At 45.7% G+C, this 20,734-nt stretch overlaps 1 protein-coding gene across 1 annotated transcript in view; it reads left to right on the top strand.

The window, feature by feature from the left end:
• ERICH6B (glutamate rich 6B) overlaps positions 1-20,734 on the top strand; it is a 71,961-nt gene that overhangs the window by 23,524 nt on the left and 27,703 nt on the right. Inside the window, exons 4-8 of the mRNA XM_050766251.1 lie at positions 1,481-1,529; positions 4,929-5,098; positions 10,295-10,357; positions 11,276-11,317; positions 16,249-16,337. Coding sequence (XP_050622208.1) covers positions 1,481-1,529; positions 4,929-5,098; positions 10,295-10,357; positions 11,276-11,317; positions 16,249-16,337 — 413 coding nt within the window. The remainder of the gene's footprint in view (positions 1-1,480; positions 1,530-4,928; positions 5,099-10,294; positions 10,358-11,275; positions 11,318-16,248; positions 16,338-20,734) is intronic.

Raw genomic sequence — 20,734 nt, 5'->3', positions numbered from 1 at the left:
GTTGCCATTTCCAGTTGAGAGCTGGTGTCCCAACTACCATTTCCAACAGGGAACCTAGCAATTCTGGAAATTTCAGAAAAAGGTGCAAGAGACACTAACAAGGCAGAGATGAGAAAGCCAGCCAACTTTTCATGCAAGGACGTTCACCTCTGTGACCTTGAGTCAACCACTGGTGGGTGGGGGGATGCTGAGCCCCAGAGCCGGTTGCCGATGCCTCCACTGTGCTCCCAAAAGAACAGAATTATTTTCTGTATGTGTGTTGTTCCAGTGAAAGTTAGGGAACATAGTCTGATGGCATAGGGTACATATTGTATATTTCACAATCTCTATCTCCTTTAATTGTCCCAACCATTTTCTCTTCCTGCCCATTTCACAGATGAGCAACTTTGAGCTAGAAAGAGCGCATGTGACTACCCCCAAGGTCACAGAAAATCATTAGAACAGCCAGGACAGGCTCCCAAACTTTCTCTCCTCTTCTAGTCGCTTCTCCTCCTTTCCTCCCTTCCTTCCTCCTTTCATGCTTTGTTTCTGCTTTTTAATAAGTTGTGTACCTATTTTAATTTTAGAAAAGGGACATAAAAAAAAAAATATTCTTGTTCCTTTCTTTAAAAACTGAAAAATGTGAAAAGAGTAGAAAGACATCCCCCAACCTGTGAACATTCAAATATAAATAAAGCTAATTCACACTTAAGTGATTTGTATTCTGTCTCCTTGCCGCCATTGTTTGCATTTGTGATAGTGATGGTCCTTGTTGTGTGGTATGGTTTTTACCATTTTAAACATGCTGTCTATACAAGGTAGTATTTTACTTTTGTAACTTAGTATTATAACTTCACCATTTGCCCATGTTGCTTAATTGTTAGAGACATCATTTTAATAGCCAAGGGATATTCCTCAATACTATTTTGTTGCATGGGTAAGCTATGGATAAGGGAAGTGTTCACATTTCCTTTTCCAATTCAAATGTTCTGGTTCTGGTTTCTCTATTGCTTCCCCTGTTGCCATTTTGTATTATCAGAGTTGGTGGCATATTTTATCTTTATCCCAAGTGTACAAGAAATTCTTGATGCCATATCACTCAAGGCAAACAATCAGGTGATTACGGGGACACAAGCAGGTCCTTTAAAATTAAAATTAATTCTTAAAATACATATATGCCCTGTACCTCAGTCACCTCTGCTGGACAGACGTCCTTCATCCCGAGACAGAGGGAGGCTTCTGGGATAACGATAGAGATAAGCAAAGCAAACTTGAATTTCCAAATTCCATGATCGCCTGAAAAGTATCGTCTTGAGTTCTCACTAATTTTATAAAATTTCAACCTACTAATTTTTAAAGGAAACCATTAAGAGACACTACTAAAGAAAAGTAAAAATAGAAAATTTCTATAACGAGGGCCCTCTCCACATACTTAACAACACATTTTTAAATAGAGAGATGCTTTTTTGCCAATATTGTTTTTTATTCTTTTTTCCAATAGAACCCAAGGCAAGTTATTCATCACAAACCATGCTTCTTCGTGATGCAAGGTAATAGTTTTCTTTTGGGATAAATCAGGTGGAAACTCCTCCTTAGGGACAATGTTTCAGCAGCCCTTGGAGAACCCAAGACGGGGCGTGGCACGGAGTAGGGGAGGAAGGAGAAGTTTACTGGGACTCCCAGAAGTTACAACCCTGCTTGCCTCTGCCACTCAGTCACTCACAGGGGAGGGGTGGGTCCCAAGATCAGTGTCCTGGGTGCTCAGAACCACTAGAGATGAAAGGGGCAGAGGTTGTCTGAGCCTGGGGAGAAGGTCTCAACCAGGAGAGACTGCAAAGGGCTCGCAAGCAGTGTTCTCAGGGAAGCAGATGACTGAATGTCCCCAAGGGAAGGTGCAGTTTCTCCAGGAAGAGAATAGGTTTAGGCATATTTCCAAGGCGTGAATTCTCATTCAGTGAATACTCATTAAAATCCTGTGACAGGACTTGGCACACACTAGACAGTCAATGAAGTATCTGTGGAATAAGTGAGCCTCTGTGGAATATGCTGGGCCTGCTACGTGCCCAGCTGCAGGGGTCCACAAGCCTTGTCCTTGGCTTTTTGTCTTGTCCCCTACACTTTTTCCCCAAAGGATAATTTATCTCCACTAGATCTAAAAAAAGCACAGCGCCAGTTTAGTTACGGCGAGAAGCAGGAATGAAATCCCAGTTTTGCCAAGTAGGGGACCCATAAGTTACAACTTGAGGGCACAGGGCTCCCACGCAGGGCTGTCCCTTGACCTGGCGAGGCAGCCCCGCTCCAAGCTCTATTCCCCGCTGCACACCTCCAGGGATGCTGCAAGGCCTCTGACAGGTAACTCCACTGCAGGTGATGCACAAATGAGGGAGTGGCTTTCCAAAAGCCCCCATTCACCCCATTCGCTGACACTCAAAGCAAGTGAAGCAATGTGGTCAGACACAGTGAAGGGGCCCGACAGTGATGTGACCACCTTAAAAATATTGAGAACTGGGGCTTTGGAGCCAGACTGCCTGGGTTTGAAACTCAGCTCCTCCACCCAGGCAGCCACTTAATCTCCTTGTACCTCAGTTTCTTCACCTGTAAAATGGGTAGAGGAAGAGTTCCAGCCTCACGGGGTTTTGGTGAGGATGAAATGTATATTTACTGAGCAGGAGGCTGAACAGTGACCAGCAGACAGCACACTCTCAGTAAGTGCCGCAGATCCGTGTCATCCTCCATTCTGCACCCCACGAACCACCAGGTAGAAAACTTAGCATGCCCTGAACAAGAGTCAGGATTCCTGGTCAGCTTTATTCCAAACACACACACCAAGCCAACCCTTTGTTCATATTTCAGCTGAGGGGGTTTCCAATGGGTTCCCGGGGCCCATGGAGAGCTGTGAGGATCAGAGAGGCCCTGGGGGGCCTTCCTGGTGTCCACATCAGGCTTGGGTCCCCGGGGGCCAGATCTGGGCCTCCAAGTTCTCAGAGAGGCCCAGGATATTCTTCACATGAGAAAGCTGAGAACCCAAACCTTCCACAGACTCCTTTAGGCAGTAAGTGTTACATTCACACGTGCACATGTGTGAGAGGCAAGATTGGGGAAGGATAGCAGGTACAGATCAAGCGTGTCATGTGTCCCTTATAAACAGAAAGGCTATCAGCCACCCCAGGCCTGGAGCGGCTCCCTCTCTCACTTCCCCATTTACTGAAGATCCTCCAGGCACATGCCAGGCCCTCCCCTCGCTAAAGCACTACAGAAGCAGGCCTCGAGCAGTCCAACTCCCCAGGATCCAGGATCCAACGTCTCCACCCTGTGTCCTCTCCATCGCAATGGAACATGGGGCTAGTGTTCAGCCCAGGTGACTGGAACCTGGTTCTGCTTCCTGGGAGGTGAGCCCTGGCAGGAACCCCAGAAGGCCCTGCGATGATCCAGCCTGGAGCAGGCACAACAGAGAGCGTATGGGGGGAAATGTACTTGATAATGGAAATGACCAGAGAAGCCAATATTATGAGATAACTCTCTAAGTTTGTTTGGCAGATTTGACTTTTCTAAGTCCTTTCATGAGAACTGGCATCATCTCTGTAGTCCCAGTGGGCACCAGGTGAGTGAGGTATGACAGTTATCATCTCGCTAGAAGGATAAAGAAACTGAGGCCCTGGAGAGTCTACTCACCTGGCCCTGGGGTCTGGAGCAGGACAAGAGTTGCCACGGACCTGAGGAATTCACCTGCATCCACCTGTTCTGAATCCCTGCGGTCACCTGACCTAGGACCCAAACATCCGGCCACTTACCCAGGGGCCCCTTCTTGATGGTGTGTCCTAAGAACATAGCTGCTCAGCCCCAGCCTGCAGGGCTGGCACAGACCCAAGCTCCCCTACTTGTCCCTCAGAGGCACCTGCAAGATCTGCCTGTAACTCCTATAGACCCTGAAGGGAGCCTTCCCAGGGCACCCACCTGCGAGAACAAACAGCCTCTGCTCTCTCCCTCCACCTCTTTGCCTGAGCCCTTACCCAGACTCCAGCCCTTAACCCACTCCCCGCCCCTACACTGAGTTCCCTGGTGCAGATGGGGACAGGCCTAACTTACTTCCTCTGCAAGAGTAACAGCAAACAAGTAACTTACCCCAAGTGCCTCCACTATGTTGCAAGAGCCAACATTTAAGCTCAAGTGTCAAGAGCTGACACCAAAGTCTATGCCTTTGCTACCAACCATAGTCACCACCTATTTATATGTTGGGGATTTTTTTCTTGTGCCCATCTCTGCCAACTGGACCAGTTGACATGAAATAACTCCAGAGCCAAAACACCCCCAAAGACCCCTCTCATTCATTTGAATTAATTTCTTGCCCCTAGTTAAAAGCCAGAGACTCCTGAGAAAGAACACAGTGTGGGTTGATGTGTCAGGGTCATCCCTCTTGATCCTAAGCTGCCAGGCAGTGGAGCCTGCACCTCACACCCAGTGCCCTGCCCTCAGGCCCTTTGGAAAGCCTTCTTAATGGTGGTGGTGTTTGTGGTGAGCCGATTGCAGGGACAGACCTCAGTGCTTAATTTTAAACTGCTGCAGCATCTAATTCAGTATCTTTTCCACTCTGCCCAAAACAACCGTGAGGCAGGGAGAGGCACCAGAATAAGCAGGGTTGTGAGCCAGGAAAGGAGGAGACTGTTCTGGAACATCTGTCAGTTATGACCACCTGGCCCAGTGGCCTTTGAAGGCAGCCACAGATCCTCTCATGGTTTAGTGAAGCAGCAGTGGCAATGTGTGGCTCTGCTGCCCAGAGTGACACACTGGCCTGTTTTTCATGATTCACAGCTCGTCTCTTCAAACCTCGAGACGTCCATCATCCGGGTCTGGATGTCAAGAGCACCCCTTCAACCCCTAGCGTGCCTTAGGAGGGGTTCCTGACCTGGCCCCTGTCTGGAAGTTGACCTTCCTGTTCTCCCCTCTGGCAGGAGCCCAGACGCTGGCCCCTCTCAAGCGACCAACTTCTTGACTGTCCCGTTGATTTCCATGACCCCTTCTGCCATCTCTGAATCTGCCACAGAGTCTTCTGAGTCGCTTCTGACATTGTACAGGAGGAGCCAGGCCAGTCAAACGGACTGGCACTATAGCGGAACTGCCGGTGAGGAAAGCTGAGCTCTGTCGGCGAGGCCCAGCCGGGCTCTGTGGGCTGGGGGAGTAATGGTCTTGCAGCATTTTGTGCATGTGAAATATTGTAGCTTGAGTATTGCCTCTCACGCTAATGATATCCTACTGTTTCCGTTGCCCTCTGAGGTCTCATTTTGGGTAAGTTGTTAACTCCTCTCCTAGCCTTGCTTCCCGTTTCCTCCCATCCCAGACCCCCCTCAGAGAAAGAGCATCAGCAAAGTGCTGAAACAAATAGCTTCTTCCATCTTTCCGTCTCCTCCCCTGTTTTTCATTCATCTTCCTATTCTTGTTCTACATGAACACAGGCACGATTTCCCTCAGGGACACAGGCCATTTTCTTCCCAGATTATACACTGGCTCCCTGGGGTGACAGGCCATATCCAGATAATCATGTGGAAAATGGAAAATGGAAAATGGGACATGGGCCCACCACCGACAGTCTCAGCGTGAGGTCGAAGCCAGCCCTGATTCAGAACCCACCAAAACTATCTATGTAGCGAACCTTCGTGGCTACAGCTCAGACACACAGGAGAGAGTCTGGCAAAATTGCATTAAGGGTCTTCACTCTCTACCCAATTAAGCCCCGAAATCCTCACTCTGGGACCCTGGGGGTGGAAGACCGAATAGCATTTCTTGCCATTATTAATGATTTAAATCCAGCCTTAGTGGGATCGATCCATCACTGATTCACAGATTTATTTCACATCTGTAGTCATGGCAGCAGTAAATTAGATTCCCCCGTCACCTCCCCTCCCTGCCCCTATCCATGGCTGCTAAATTTTGTAGCTCCAATGTGGTTAAATGAGATTAGGAGGCAGAAACCCTGTAAGAGAGAATGGAGAGGCAGAGGACAGGCACACACTGCCAGCATGTGCCGAGGAGTGTTCCACAGGCTACATTGGTTCACTGGGAACCTTTTTCAGTTCTGTGTGCTCCCCCAGAGCCCCAAGAACTGGAACTATCTCAAAGTCAGTAAGCATGACCACCAAGAAAATCTGAGCATTTATGTAAATATTCATAAGAAGGATTCTGAAAGTCATTTACTGAGTAATTGCCAGTCAAGTGCCAATGCTAAGCTTGAAAGGATGTGGGAGAGGAGAAAGGTAATGGGAAAAGTCTGGGGTATGCAACAGAGGGGACTTGAGCCTATTCACACCACTGTGGACCCAGCCCATGGGCTGGCCACATGCCTGAAGAGGGCGACAAAGAGGAACCAGGAAGCACAAAACTGAAAATGTAGCTTTCTAGCGCTTATCAGAACCCCTGCTGGAAACATCCTGGAATCTGCATTCTTAACCAGATCCCCAGAAGCTGCTCAGGGACATGAACGATGAGGAACTGGAGAACCTCTAGTTTAAGATGAATTGGTTTCAAGGCTCCCTCTTCCAAAGCATGATTTTATTATGGGATTGTTCAACCACAATAAGTCAAAAATGGTGTTCCACATGGCTCAGCCTTTCTCGACAAACAGGACTTTGGCCAAATATGGAGGAAAAAATACCCAGGTAAATCCTCGGGACCTATGACTGCAGAGGGTGGCAGGTCTGACACGGAAAGGCTGCAACAGGCACAGGAAGTGCTTCGTGATCCATATAAGGAGACGCTCTGGAGGACCGGAAACACTAGTTATGGCCTCATGTATCTATCCAGGCACAGAGCAGGATTATAAACCAAGTCAGCCAGAAATTCTAACACAGAGCATTATATCCATGCTCACAGAAATCCTCCAGACTTAGTGCCTGGTACATAGTAAGCATGAATATTTAATAAATACTTGTGAAATTGTTGTTGAGCCCTCATCTGATTCAAGGTCAGATCATGGTGATAAAAGGGTATATACTACTACCAAAAAATTAGTCTTAGTAGGAAAGGAGCTCTGTAGATAGAAATATGTACACATAGAGACATTGTGTGTATAGAAATGTGGCTGAGAATATGCAGAGGTGTAAGCAGAGGTCAGATGGTGTATTAGTCTGTTTCCATGCTGCTGATAAAGACATACCTGAGACTGGGTAATTTATAAAGAAAAAGACGTTTGATGGACTCACAGTTCCACGTGGCTGGGGAGGCCTCACAATCATGGCAGAAGGGAAAGGCACGTCTTACATGGCAGCAGCCGAGAGAGAGAACTGAGAACCAAAGGAAAGAAGTTTCCCCTTATAAAATAATCAGGTTCATGAGACTTATTCATCACTACAAGAACAGTATGGGGGAAACCACCCCCATGATTCAGTTATCTCCCAGTAGGTCCCTCCCACAATACATGGGAATTACGAGAGCTACAATTCAAGATGAGATTTGGGTAGGGACACAGCCAAACCATATCAGATGGGGAAGAGGATTGACAGCTCTCAAAAGTACAAACTGGTGTGTTTCCTTCAGTGGACTCAGATTTTGAAATATCACATACAGAGGTTAAAAAGATGAGGATGCTCTCAACAATAAATACAGGAAAATGGCTGTGAACTTTAAGAATAGTGTCAGGAAAGCTGAATCAATCCCAGGATAAACATTCTTACCAAAACATAATAATAATAATAGTGATCATACAGGCAGCAGCAAAAGACAAAGGCCCATTTAAAACAGAATTGAGCCAAAAAAAAATCAAGACAGACAGGCTAGTACTGTTTAGTGTAGTGTTGATGAACGATTCAGGGAAAAATCAAGTTGTTCAATTGCTATTTAATTTTGACTTCGCTGTAAAAAAAAAAATTATTCTCAAACTGAAAAGAGTGCAACAAAATTAGGTGAGAAATAGCAGGAACTAAAGATTGGTGAAAAGAAATCAAAAGAGAATGGTAACTGCTGTCTCCTGATCTGGATAAAATATACTCCAGAATGTGTACATAGTGAAAGAATAGCTTAATCTTGCTTCTAGTTTTTGAGGAATTGTGGGAAGTTGGTGAAATGAGTCTGTGACCAATCTGGGACAAATACTGAGAGCAAAATGATCGCAAGAAACCAGCCTAAGATCAATAGAAGCCAATCACATAATACTGGCTTTGAGGTCACTTTTTGACAAGGTTATCAGATTAGGGAACTGTGGAAACCCCATAGGGCGCAATTCCACGAGACATTTCATTTTCAAAGGCTTCCTGATGTTCCTGGACAAGATAGAGATATATTAGGTGGGTGCTACTGTAAGATGATGTCATCACTAATAATAACTGATTGAACAGCACTCCAAGATACTGTTTCATAGATCAGAGTCGACCCGGTTTCCAGCAGAGAGCCGTGGGGCTCTGTCCAGTACAAAATTTTTTATAATAGGCTTGGATGCAGATTTAGAAGGAATATTTATATTTATAGATGCCCTGCAGCTGTTGAATGCTGAGGATAACATAATCAGATTCTAAAAGATTTTGGCAGGCAGAAACATTGGACCAGAATTAGCTAGATAAAAGATACTGGTCATTGATATTAAATCCTGCTATCAGGCCCCCAAAAACAGCAGGCTGGAGAAGTGCAGAGTGAGGAAGCCCTGTTTGTTGTTAGATGCTTTCTTCAACCACAAGCTCAATAGTATAATTGATATCACTGCCAGAAAAGTTAACACAACCAGATACAACTGAAAGGTTATGTGAAGAGGATTTCATCCTGCTCTGCCCCACACTGGAGTGCCATCGCTGGAATGGCGCATTCAGTTTGGGGGATACCACACTCTCTAAGAACTAGAAGCAGCTTTGTGGGGGCTCAACAAAAAGGCTGGTGTCCTGGACAGTAAACTGCCAACTACCTCACACAAAGAACTGCTGAAGCAAAGAACGATGTTAAGTCTGGAAGACACATGACTCTGAGATGTAAAAACTGACTTTAAATATTTGACAATCTGCCACACAAAACCAAGACCTGAGTCTTACACTCCAGACTGAAGGGCTAGAATAGGACACTAATGCAATCCTAGGGAAATATTTTAAGAAAAGAAATTATACCTAACAGTCAGAACTGTGCCATGGCACAGTGAGTTTTCTTGAAATTGGAGAGCTCCTTGTCTGCAGAAGTGCCGGCCTCTTGCTGAAGAACTAATAGGCACTGATACGGCAAGTGTTCAAAGTCCTCTTAATGCCACAGGCCACCACACAAGGCCATAAGCTGGTGGAGCAGTTTACTTGGCTTTTTCATCATGGCCCTATTAGTCCCCGCTATTAAGAATGGAATGGGCTGGGCGCAATGGCTCACGCCTGTAATCCCAGCACTTTGGGAGGCTGAGGCAGGTGGATCACCTGAGGTCAGGAGTTTGAGACCATCCTGGTCAACATGGCAAAACCCCGCCTCTACTAAAAATACAAAAAGTAGCCAGGTGTGGTAGCACACGCCTGTAGTCCCAGCTACTCAGGAGGCTGAGGCAGGAGAAGGACTCGAACCCGGGAGGTGGAGGTTGCAGTGAGCGGAGATCGCACCGCTACCCTCCAACCTGGGCAACAGAGTGAGACTCTGTCTCAAAAAAAAATAATGGAATGTAGGGTGTGTATGTGTGTGTGTGTGTGTGAGTGTGTGTACACACACACGTACACACATGTATTTAGCATTTAGGAGTAGGAAGACAAATACCAGGGAAAGAGGAAAAAGGAACAAGGATCATAAAGTTCCAGAAGACAGAACACAAGGGTAATCAAGAACTTACAAAAGTCCTAATGTATATATACAGTAGCTTCCCATTGCAAATCTTAGCAGATCTATCCTAGGCAATCCCCATGTTTCCCATCCAGTCCCCATTACACACCCCGTGGTCACAGAGCAGACACGCTACTTCGTACAGTGACAGGCACACCACATTGTATGTCTACATGGCCTTGGAGCCACTTGGTTCTATGGTTCCTACAGCAGGAGGGATACCTCTAAAGTCTTCCTCTTACCCTGCCTCAGCCCTTCCAGCTATCCTGAGGACCGAAACTAGCCTCATGGTAACCAGATTAGAAGGCCACAACAGGGTTACATTTTCTGATCACTAATTTATTGCAATCCTAGAGTGATTTACCAAAGCCAAAGGGGTTGGGGTGCAGTGGGGCATCTATATATGCCAGCTGTACCCACCAGCCTCAGTTGCCCCAAACTGTTGACCAGCTTTGGGTGCCAAGAAAGAACCTGAGGCCCCAAATACCCAGTATGAATCCACTGGAAAATGTAAGGTTTAAATCATTAATAGCCATCCTCTTCTGCCTTTTAACAGTAAAATCTTTAAAATCGAAATCAGAAACAGAACAAGAAACCACCACGAAGCCTGCTCCGAAAGGTAAAGTTTATGATGATTTTAAATGATCTGTAGAAGTTAGTCATCCATCCTGGAGAAGGTAAGAAGCACAAAATCAGCCTGCCCCCAACCAAGGAGAGCAGGCTTAATGGAGGCCAATGGCCAAGGCATTATTTCTGGAATTTAATGTCAAGGCTCCAGGCTCAGGTAAGACATTGAGCCAGAGAGTTAAGTGCTCTGGCATTTTGAAAGGAGAGGAAACAATATTTGTCACTGCAATTAGGAGGGAAGATAATGGTGTTACCCATACTTAGTTCACGCAATGACATTTACTATATCCCTACTGTATATGAGGCAGGATATAAAGTAGACAAAACCCATCTCACCCTCTCAGAACCTGAACTCTAGTGGGCAAGATACAATAAGAATAAAGGGAGGGGAATCAATATTCAGTGAACATGTGCTGCAGGCCTCCAACTGCTGAAGATCAAGGAAGCCTCTTATCCTAAAACACGTGCACTCCACCCTGAGGCTTCCCAGCTATCTAGGAGGTGATTTTTAAATTGATTCCATAAGGGATTAAAAGGTCTGGACTAGTTCACCATACCGTATCCTGTTAATAATTTTTCCTCGCCGGGCGCGGTGGCTCACGCCTGTAATCCCAGCACTTTGGGAGGCTGAGACGGGCGGATCACGAGGTCAGGAGATCGAGACCATCCTGGCTAACACGGTGAAACCCCGTCTCTACTAAAAAATACAAAAAACTAGCCGGGCGTGGTGGCGCCGCCTGTAGTCCCAGCTACTCGGGAGGCTGAGGCAGGAGAATGGCGTGAACCCAGGAGGCGGAGCTTGCAGTGAGCCGAGATCCGGCCACCGCACTCCAGCCTGGGCAGCAGAGCGAGACTCCGTCTCAAAAAAATAAAAATAAAAATAAAAATAATTTTTCCTATTCTTTTTTAGAGTGTGTTAACACTAAAGTACAGCAAAAAGAGGAAGAAAATGGTGAGCATCTGACGTAATATATCCAAAGATCCCTGCTTTCTGCAGAGTGCCCTGGGTGGGGAAGGTGCCCCTGGCAGGTGGCTCCCTCTGTGATCCAGCATGCCCCTGGGCCCAGAGGGGACTGAGGGGCATCCTGGGCATATGGCCCCCGAACCTCCTCAAGGAGGCTGAAACGAGAAACAGAGAGAGGGTCTCTGAAGGGACAGGACTGAAAGTCCATCTTCCTACTCAAAAGCTTGGGATAGGGACTCCCACATTTAAGAGCATCCGGGGGGTTGCTGGATTCCCTGAGACCCGGGAAGCAGGCTTGACTGGGATACCTGCACCTCCCCAGATAGACTCAGGGTCCTATGGCATCTTGGTAAGGAATAAATTAGAGCCCCTCCAAGTGGTGTCTTAAAGGTTTATTAAATGCTTATTAAGAGGGGGTTGGTTGAATCCTACAAGGGAGAAGAACAGGGGAGAATCCTTAGGGTAGCAGAATCCCAACTTGTGAGCACCACTCCCCAAAACAAAAGCCTGCAATTAACCAGACCCATCCTCATTAGAACACAATTTAGGGACTAAGATCTGTTTTACTTAAACAAAGGGGTAGTGGGAGAGGGATCAGGTCTTACATACATACAACAGCTGCTTATACTCCCATCCCCACCCCATGGCTTATCAAATAAACCCTTATAAACTCCAGAGTATGCATCCCACCCAACTCATCACACTGCCAGAAGGGTACTGATAAATAGCTTTCTCCATCTTATTCCATTTCCATGGGCATTTTAGAGCTGCGATGCTCAAATTTTAATATGCAGGACAACTACCTGGGAATCTTGTTTAAAAGCAGATTCTCATTCAGCAGATCTGAGATTTGAGATCTGACTTTTCTTTTTTCTTTAGACAGGGTCTCCCTCTGTTGCCCAGTAGTGTGAGAACAGCTCACAACATCCTCCACCTCCCAGGTTCAAGTGATTCTCCCACTTCAGCCTCCTGAGTGGCTGGGACCACCGGCACATGCCACCATGCCTGGCTAATTTTTTATTATTAAAGAGACTAGGTCTCACTATGTCGCCCAGGCTTGTCTCAGCTTCTGGGCTCAAGCAATCCTCCCTCCTCAGCTTCCCAAAGTGCTGGGATGCTAGACGTGAGCCACTGTGCCTGGCCAGATTTGGTCTTTCTAACAAGCTTCCTTATCCACGGACCACACTTTGAGTAGCTAGATTTTAGAAAAGTTTATAGATTTGTACCCACAGCAGCCACCAGCCTAACCTGACCCTTTAGCCATCTGCCTAGGATAGTAGGGAATTCACTGTGAAACATGGAGAAGGTGAAAACAGGATCGAGTTTCATCTGTGTGCTTGTCAATCAGAGGCACTGGGTTGCTCATTTCTCAGAGATAGCTCTGGGCTAGTCACTTACTGCTTCTCCCCAACCTTTCCTCATCTACTGTTAAAGAAAAAAGTATTCATTGATACTTGTTAAAGCCCAGTAAGTAGACTTTATTCAGAACCACTGTGGTAAGTTTAGAGACCACAGCAATGAGATTTTGCAGGAGGGGAAAGAGCTTGGGCTCAAGTCCAAATACAGCGTGGGCAAGTGAGAAATTATACCCAAGGAGCAGGGTAGAGGTCAGTGGATGGAAAATCACTAAGAGGAAAGCATGGGGAATTCTGAATAAACCAACCTAATCGGATTCTTGCTGAAGATGGGTCAGGTGATCAGATATTAACCAGATGATGGTGGAGGATGAAGAACCTCATTAGATATTGAGGGAGAGCAGATATTGAGGGTAGGGGTTCTTGTTAAACCAACTTAGCAGGGTTCTTGCTAAAACTGGATTTTATAAGGAAGTGCACAGATGGGCCTAGGAAAAGATTCAGGAGCCCGACTAAAGTTTGGTCAAGCAAAGAATCTTTGTCACATAATGTGGGAATTATAATATTAACCCCTCAGGGCAAATACACACAGCTCATTTATCCCAAATTCAAGAACGATCGTTCGGTCAAGAAAAATGTTAAGAGGTTGGGTGCAGTGGCTCATGCCTGTAATCCGAGCACTTTAGGAGGCCGAGAAGGAAGGATCACTTGAGGCCAAGAGTTTGAGACTAGCCTGGGCAACATAGCAAGACCTCATCTCTACAAAAAATTTAAAAATTAATCAGGCATGGTGGTGTGTGCCTGTAGTCCCAGCTACTCAGGAGACTGAGGTGGGAGTATTGTCACAGTTAGCCATGATCACAACACTGCAATTCACCCTGGGCTACAGAGACAGACCCTGTCCCTAAAACTTTTCTTACATAAAAAAGAAAAATGGTAGAGGAGAGGCACTTGAAGAAGGAAGAGTTAAGATTTGTTCTTAATCCCAGTACTTTGGGAGGCTGAGGCCAGCGGATCACGAGCTCAAGAGGTAGAGACCATCCTGGCCAACATGGGAGAACCCCGTCTCTACTAAAAATACAAAAATTAGCTGGGCATGATGGCATGTGCCCGTAATCCCAGCTACTCAGGAAGCTGAAGCAGGAGAATCAGTTGAACCCAGGAGGCAGAGGTTGCAGTGATCCAAGATCATGCCACCGCACTCCAGCCTGGCAACAGGCCGTCTCAAAAAAAAAAAAAAAAAGATTTGTTTTTAATCAGACCATGGGAAGACATGCTCCACCTGGGGAACAGTGTGTGCTAGCATTGACCTACATTAGCACTAGTCCTCTGAGCCACCCTCAAGATGAGTCTTATTGTCCCATTGCACAGATACGGAGCTGGGGTGCAAGGGGGACACACAACAGTGACATGCCGGAAGTGCCCCAGGTTCCGGACGACAGAACCACCACTCGAACTTGGCCTGAGACTCCCCCCGGCCCTTCCCATCCTCCCGTAGAGTGACTTCAGGAGGAGATAATATCACTAGAAGAGAGGTAGAGGTTGACAGATGTCCCCAAAGGGAAAGTTAATTAGAAATAAGGCTTTTTCTTCTCACTCAGTCCCAGTGACAGCTATGATACTGCTTATTTACACTTGACATGTTGACAGTGCCCAGCCATGTTAATAAGCTTACTTATTACTTTGAATCGAATGCTCCTGAGCGCCACTGTTGAGTATTCAGCGCTGCCAAGTTCACCTTCTTTCCGTGATAAACACCTCCTTTTGTACCACCTCACATTATTATTCAATATGCATTATTCAAAAATTTTAAAAACTACTAAGATATGGCAATCGCAAATGATGGGAAGTTGTTGAGTTACCAGGCCACAGCCGTACTCATCTCCATCTCGGGTAGGCACATCTGCGGCAGTCTCAGAGCATCTTCCACAACAGCCTGCTCCTTGGTCTCTCAGGCCCCTTTTCTACCAGTTCATTCATTTCTCCTCTCTACTGCCACCCACAAGGAGCTTCCCCAGTGCTTGCTTGAATTCCCAAGGATTCTTGCTGGGTTTTCCTCCATGGTTTTTTTTAAAACTTCCTTGGTCATGTCCATGGCAGACAGTTCAGGAACACACAGTGTTTTTAGAATCAAGCTGAGCATGCCCTTGCCTTTGCCCTGTCGTGGGTATGCCAGGGGGGGTGGCATTGTGTGCACCTGTGGGAAGTGATGGAAGAATTCCCAGGGAATTCTGGAAGCGTGGGGCCCACCTCATACGCGGCAAGTCTGTCAGGCACAAGCCAAGGCTGCAGGAGAAGGTTTGCAAGCAGAGAGGCCCCAGGCCTGTGTGGGTAAAGGCAGCCCCAGCTCAGTAAAATTCTCCATCCCAGGAGGAGCCTGAAGGAGTCAGAGTTTTTGCCACAGAGCCAAAATTGGGAAGAACAACAAAAGTAATGTGTAGAGATCACAAAGAACATCCCATCTCTGTCCCCAAAGGCATAAGAAGGACACAAAATCAGTCTAGGGCCAACCTGGCAGGGTTCCCAGGCTCTCCGGAGGGGCTAGCTGGAAAGGGCTGGTGTCATCAGAAGCTGAGCCAATCGGCCACCCTCATTTTCCTGGGGGCCCAATTATCATGCCAGAGCCACTTCCTCTGAGTTCTTCTCTCAGAATCACCTTCCCAGGAGTATGGAAGAGAGGCCCAAGTTGTACTGATCAGTTCCACAGCTCAGCTTGCACCCCAGCTCCCTGGAGGCTCCAAGCTACTCTTCTGGCCCGGAGAGTCACCAGGCAGCCGCTGACCTTTGTAGGAACAAGGGCATTCACTGTCTCTGGAAGACGTTCTCCATCCAGCTCACTGGCTCGGGGATTCATCTCTTATGCTCTGATTAGTAATAATGAATCATATGCAATTCTAGAAATTGGCAAATTTTGACAAGCCTGGTGGAAGACAGCTATATTTCTTGAAATTTCCAAGTGAAAATCACACTCGGAATAAGTCTCCCTCAGAACAAAATCTAAAGTCCTTCCCATAGCCTACAAGGTCCTTTGAAAGCTGGCCCCAGCCCACCACCTGCCCACCTACTCCTCCCTCCCTCACCCGCCCCTGACTCCTCTCTGACCTCCCCTCAGGATGTGCAACTTCATGTCTACTCTACTGCGGGCATACCATAGGGTTCCCCCGGCCACGTGTCAAACACGCCCCTCCCACACTCACCTCAAGGCTTTTGCACCTCCTTGTCCTCTGCTGGAATGTGGCCTTCTGCCTGTGCATTCCTTACTTCACTCGGGACTCATTCAAAGACCACTTTGTCAGACTGACCCTCACCAGCCACCAGGAGCACACACTTGCTTTCTTAAGTCAGCCACTGAAACTGACCCTCTTATTCCTATTTTATTAGTACTCCCAAGTTGAATTTTAGGTCATGTGATTAACCTATTTAATATATCATTGATGATGTATGCATGTTTTGGAAGGGCAAAGGTAAATACCATCAATCTATTTCTATTCGTTTTAAATTTTTTATGTTTTTGGTTTTCTTTCCACATGCCCTTCCTTTTGATGCTCCTTCCAAAACTGAAAGTCATGGAGTCTGCTTCTAAAGAGAACTTTTGGGATGGTATAACAGATGAGTCCATTGACAAGCTGGAAGCGGAGGACTTAGATGAACACGTAAGTTGGATAAAAACTTGAGACCCGGCCCCCGCTCCAAATGTTAGAGCAGGGTGGCCCAAGCCCAGCCCAGGCAAGCTGGCTGAGGTCTTGGGATCTGAGGACCTGGGTTTTCTTTTTGTCTCATATACCCCAGACTGGGTGTTAAAGACAGCAACCCAGAAACTCCAACAAGCATAGACAGAAAAACCCCAAGGAAAGCCTACTCCCTCTATGTAGATGGGGCAACCTGGCAAGACAGAAAACTCCAGATGCTAACCTCTCTACTCCAGGCAGGCACCACAGCAAATAGCAGTGGTGTTTCTCTCCCATCTTTGCAGGCCTGTGACCATGACCACCCTGCAGAGAGACACAGAACCAGCCCTGGAAATTCAACAGGGTGCTCTCCCCAGCTGTTCCCAATCACCAGAGGGGACATGGGGGAGTCATCATGGTTTCAATAAGCCTTACATCCACTGGATGTTTTCTTGTCTTTAAGACAAAATTTTTGTTACAATTTTGTAAATATGCCACATGAATGTTTTGTCTATGGGGGGCAGCCTAGTGGCTCAAATTTCCTGTATCAGCTTCCTCTAGGGCTTGCACTCCATGCTGATTCTGAGGGAAGCATTATTATGCATCCTGGCCTCGCCTGCTAAGACCTCTCAGATTGTAGGTGCTGACTACAATCCTAAAAATGAAATCTTGTGTCTCTGGAACCCAAAGTTAAGCAGACATGTTTTCCTAAATTTATAAAAGAAAAGGCAAAAAAACTAAATGTTTCATTGTTAAAATGTTTTTAATTGAGAAATTTTCTGGTCTCAGTTCATATTTAGCCCTAAATTCTATACTTGCCTCTATAAAGCACCATATTACTAAGATTTACTGAAATACTACAATGAAGGGAGAAAAAAAATGACATAAATTTAGATTTACTGCTTTGATTTACAAAGGCAGGAAAGTAAACTCAGGCATTTTGGAAAGATTTTTCAACTAGAGTTGAAACCTGAAGGAATTGTTTTAATTAGACACAAATTGTTCAGAAAACTTCAAGGCTCCTGTCCATTGATGTTTAGCTATATCATGTGGCACCGAATTCTCAGGTGACAGACACATCTCTGTGTGTGCTCTGAAAGGACATAGCAGATCTGGGAGCATTCCAGAGTTTTCCTTGGGACAGGTGGGCTGAGCAGGGGAGCTCTCATCACAAGCACCGTGACATTCCAGGACTTTGCTACTAAAGGATTTTAGGCAAGAATGTGACACAATCAGACTTGTTTTTAATTTCTTTAAGTATTTTGATTCAAACTCCCTAAACTATCTAGCTTTTACATTGAGAAGCTACCATGTGCACACCATTTTAAAATATTGAAGCAGTAAAGAAGGCTATGAAATAAATGTTTCAAGCCTCTACTTCCTTACTTTAATAACTGCTGTATACTGCTCTTTATGTATCCTGGAAATTTTAACGCATATATACATACATATGGATGTCTTTTAAAACACACGCATATCCACAAATGGAATCATGATGTACGTTCTGTTCTATAACTTACTTTTCCCTTAATAACATATTTCGGAAGCTTTGGTATTCCATTACATCTTGTACCATAATTTAACTAGCGCCCTGTCAATGGATGTCTAACTTGTTTCCAGTCTTGTCTTTTGTGTGTGTGTGTGTGTGTGTGTATATGTGTGTACATATAAATATATATATATATTCAATGCAATGAATTGTACATATATTATTACATACAAATGCAAGTGTATGTAAAGAATAAATTTCTAGCAGTTGATGCTGGAACCAGAACTATCTGCATCTTTAACTCAAAAAGCATTGACAAATTTCCCCACCATTAAGTTGTACCATTTTCCTATTCCCACCTAGAGGGCATGAGAAGGCCTCCTTCATCATATCCTCGACCACCAAGGGACATAATTCTGGCCCATCTGATAGGGTGAAAATAGCATCTCATTGTTGGTTTTTGCATCTCCTCCATTAAGAAAGGTGCTAGGCATTTTCACAATTATTGGACATTTGTGTCTCTCTGTGAGTGGCCAGTTGGTGTTGTCTTCTCTTCTACCAAGTTGCTTATTTCTCTTTCTTTCTGATTTGTGAGGGCTTTTAATATATGAAAGAACTTAATTCTTTTTCTGACATACATGTAAATTTGTTTCCAGTTTGTATTTTGTTTTCCAACCTTCTTGGTATTGTCCACGACAGGGTCATTTTTTATGTGCAGGTAGTCGCATGTATCTATATTTTCTTTTCTGATTACTAAGTATTGTTTCATGTGTAGAGAGGTCTTTTCACTCCTCAAAATAATTTTTATAATTAATTTATGTGCTCCTCTAGCTATCTAAGGGATCTCTTTAAAACTATGTGGAATTTATTTGGGGGAAACAATATGGCATAGGAGATCTAGCCAAAGCCCCCAACAATACTGAGTCCTTTCTCCACGGACAGGGTCAAATTTCCTTTTTTAAAGGTCACTCTGGTAGCTTTGTGGATGGTGAATTGGAGGGGAGAGGCTGAGGGCAGGAAGATTAGTAATATGTAGCAGATGAACACATGGGAAAGCCTGGCAGCTCAGGGCAGTGCCCAGCACAGCTGCCATGACATGGTATGGATTTCTACTCTATAGGCTGGAAAGCTGAAGAGGAGAAGAGGGGTATATTTGTAGGGTAAGATAGAAAATTCTATTTGGTACACACTGAGTGTTAAGTTCCTATAAGATATCCAGATGAAGTTCAATTGAAAACCAGAAATACACAATCTAGGTCCTGGGAGAAAGCTCTTGGCTAAAGATTTTTATTTGGAATCTGTATTCATTTGCTAAGGCCTATTGTTAACAAAGTGCCACCTTTGAGTGACCTGAACAACAAAATTTACTATCTCATAGTTCTGGAGACTCGAAATCTGAAATCAAGGTGTCAGCAGAGTTCGTTCCTTGTGAGGGCTGTGAGGGAAGGATCTGGCCCTTGTGAGGGCTGTGAGGGAATGATCTGGCCCAGGTCTCTCTCCGTGACGTGTAGATGGCCATCTTCTCCTACGTCTATTCACCCCATTCTCCCTCCATGCATGTCTCTATGTCCACATTTCCCCTTGCTGTAAAGACACCAGTCATACTGGATTAGAGCCCACCCTAAGGACCTCTTTTCAACTTGAGTACCTCTGTGAAGAACCTATCTCCAAACGATCACAGTCTAAGGTATTGAACTTCAACATACGAATTTGGGTGGCAGGGAAGTGGGGAAACACAATTCAACCATAATAGAATCCTTAGCATACAGCTGAAGCCTTAGATGGGGAGAGGATCACAGGGCATTTTTTTGTATGACTACTGCAGGTAGACAAAACCCCGTGTCCCTCAACTCGTACAAGCATTCCAGCATTAGCTGGTGTTTACACATGAGCCTAGGAGCTTTCTTGGTTTGCAGTTAGTGTGGAGAATAGTTTTTGGTAAGCAAGGAAGAATCCAAAAAAAAAAATGGTTGGAGGGAATGATACCATATCTTCTTATCTAAATGCCATAGATGGAAATAGGACCCCTACGATTAGGGTGTAAAGACTAACGTGTGAAGTCACTTACGAAAACTAGTCATGGTACACCTTGTGAAACTCTAGACACAGCAGTGCTACTCCAGAGTCCCAGTGAAAAAGTATCTCCCAGGGCTGAGGAGTCCTTTCCCCCTGGTCTCTGTGCCACTCTCTTCCCCAAGGATTGAATTCTCAGGGTGCTGTGGCAGCACGTGTGGCACAGACACTGCATTCCCAGGATAGGCAGTGATGCAGCTTGGCAAAGCAGCACATCTGCAAGCAACATGGTAGGTGATAGATATGGACAAGTGGGTCAGAGCAGGAGAAGAAGAATGGAGTGAATGCCACATGGAACCTGCAGCTGCAATGGGGCGAATGCCACGCGGAACCTGTGGCTGCAGTGGGGCGAATGCCACACAGAATCTGCAGCTGCAAGACTTGTTTAAGTAAACTTCTGAGGCACATTTTGAGAGACTACCAGAAACCAGAGGGGTACAAACTGGGGAGAGGAAGCTAAAGCCCTCCTATTTGGAGGGGGTCTATCAACCTATAGTTCAGTTATTCTGACAACTTGATTCATTTGCTATTTCTAATTTACTATCACATGCTTGATTTGTTTTTTTTCTTATAGAGGCAGCGTCTCACTATGTTGCCCAGGCTGGTCTTGAACTCCTGGGCTCAAGTGATCCACTCGCCTCAGCCTCCCAAAGTACTGGGATTACAGGTGTGAGCCACCATGCCCAGCCTTCATTTTTTATTTCAATGACATACTTATGCATCACAACCCTTGCGGTGAAAATTCTTTTGGCTCCAAGAACCAGATATTAACCCAGGAGAAGTCTCTGGGCTTGGGAGACCTCATCACTGAGGTGCCAAA

Source organism: Macaca thibetana, chromosome 17, assembly GCF_024542745.1.
Source record: "Macaca thibetana thibetana isolate TM-01 chromosome 17, ASM2454274v1, whole genome shotgun sequence".
Lineage (NCBI taxonomy): Eukaryota > Metazoa > Chordata > Mammalia > Primates > Cercopithecidae > Macaca > Macaca thibetana.
The sequence above is the reverse complement of the archived record's forward strand: the minus strand, read 5'-3'. Positions and strand labels throughout refer to the sequence as shown.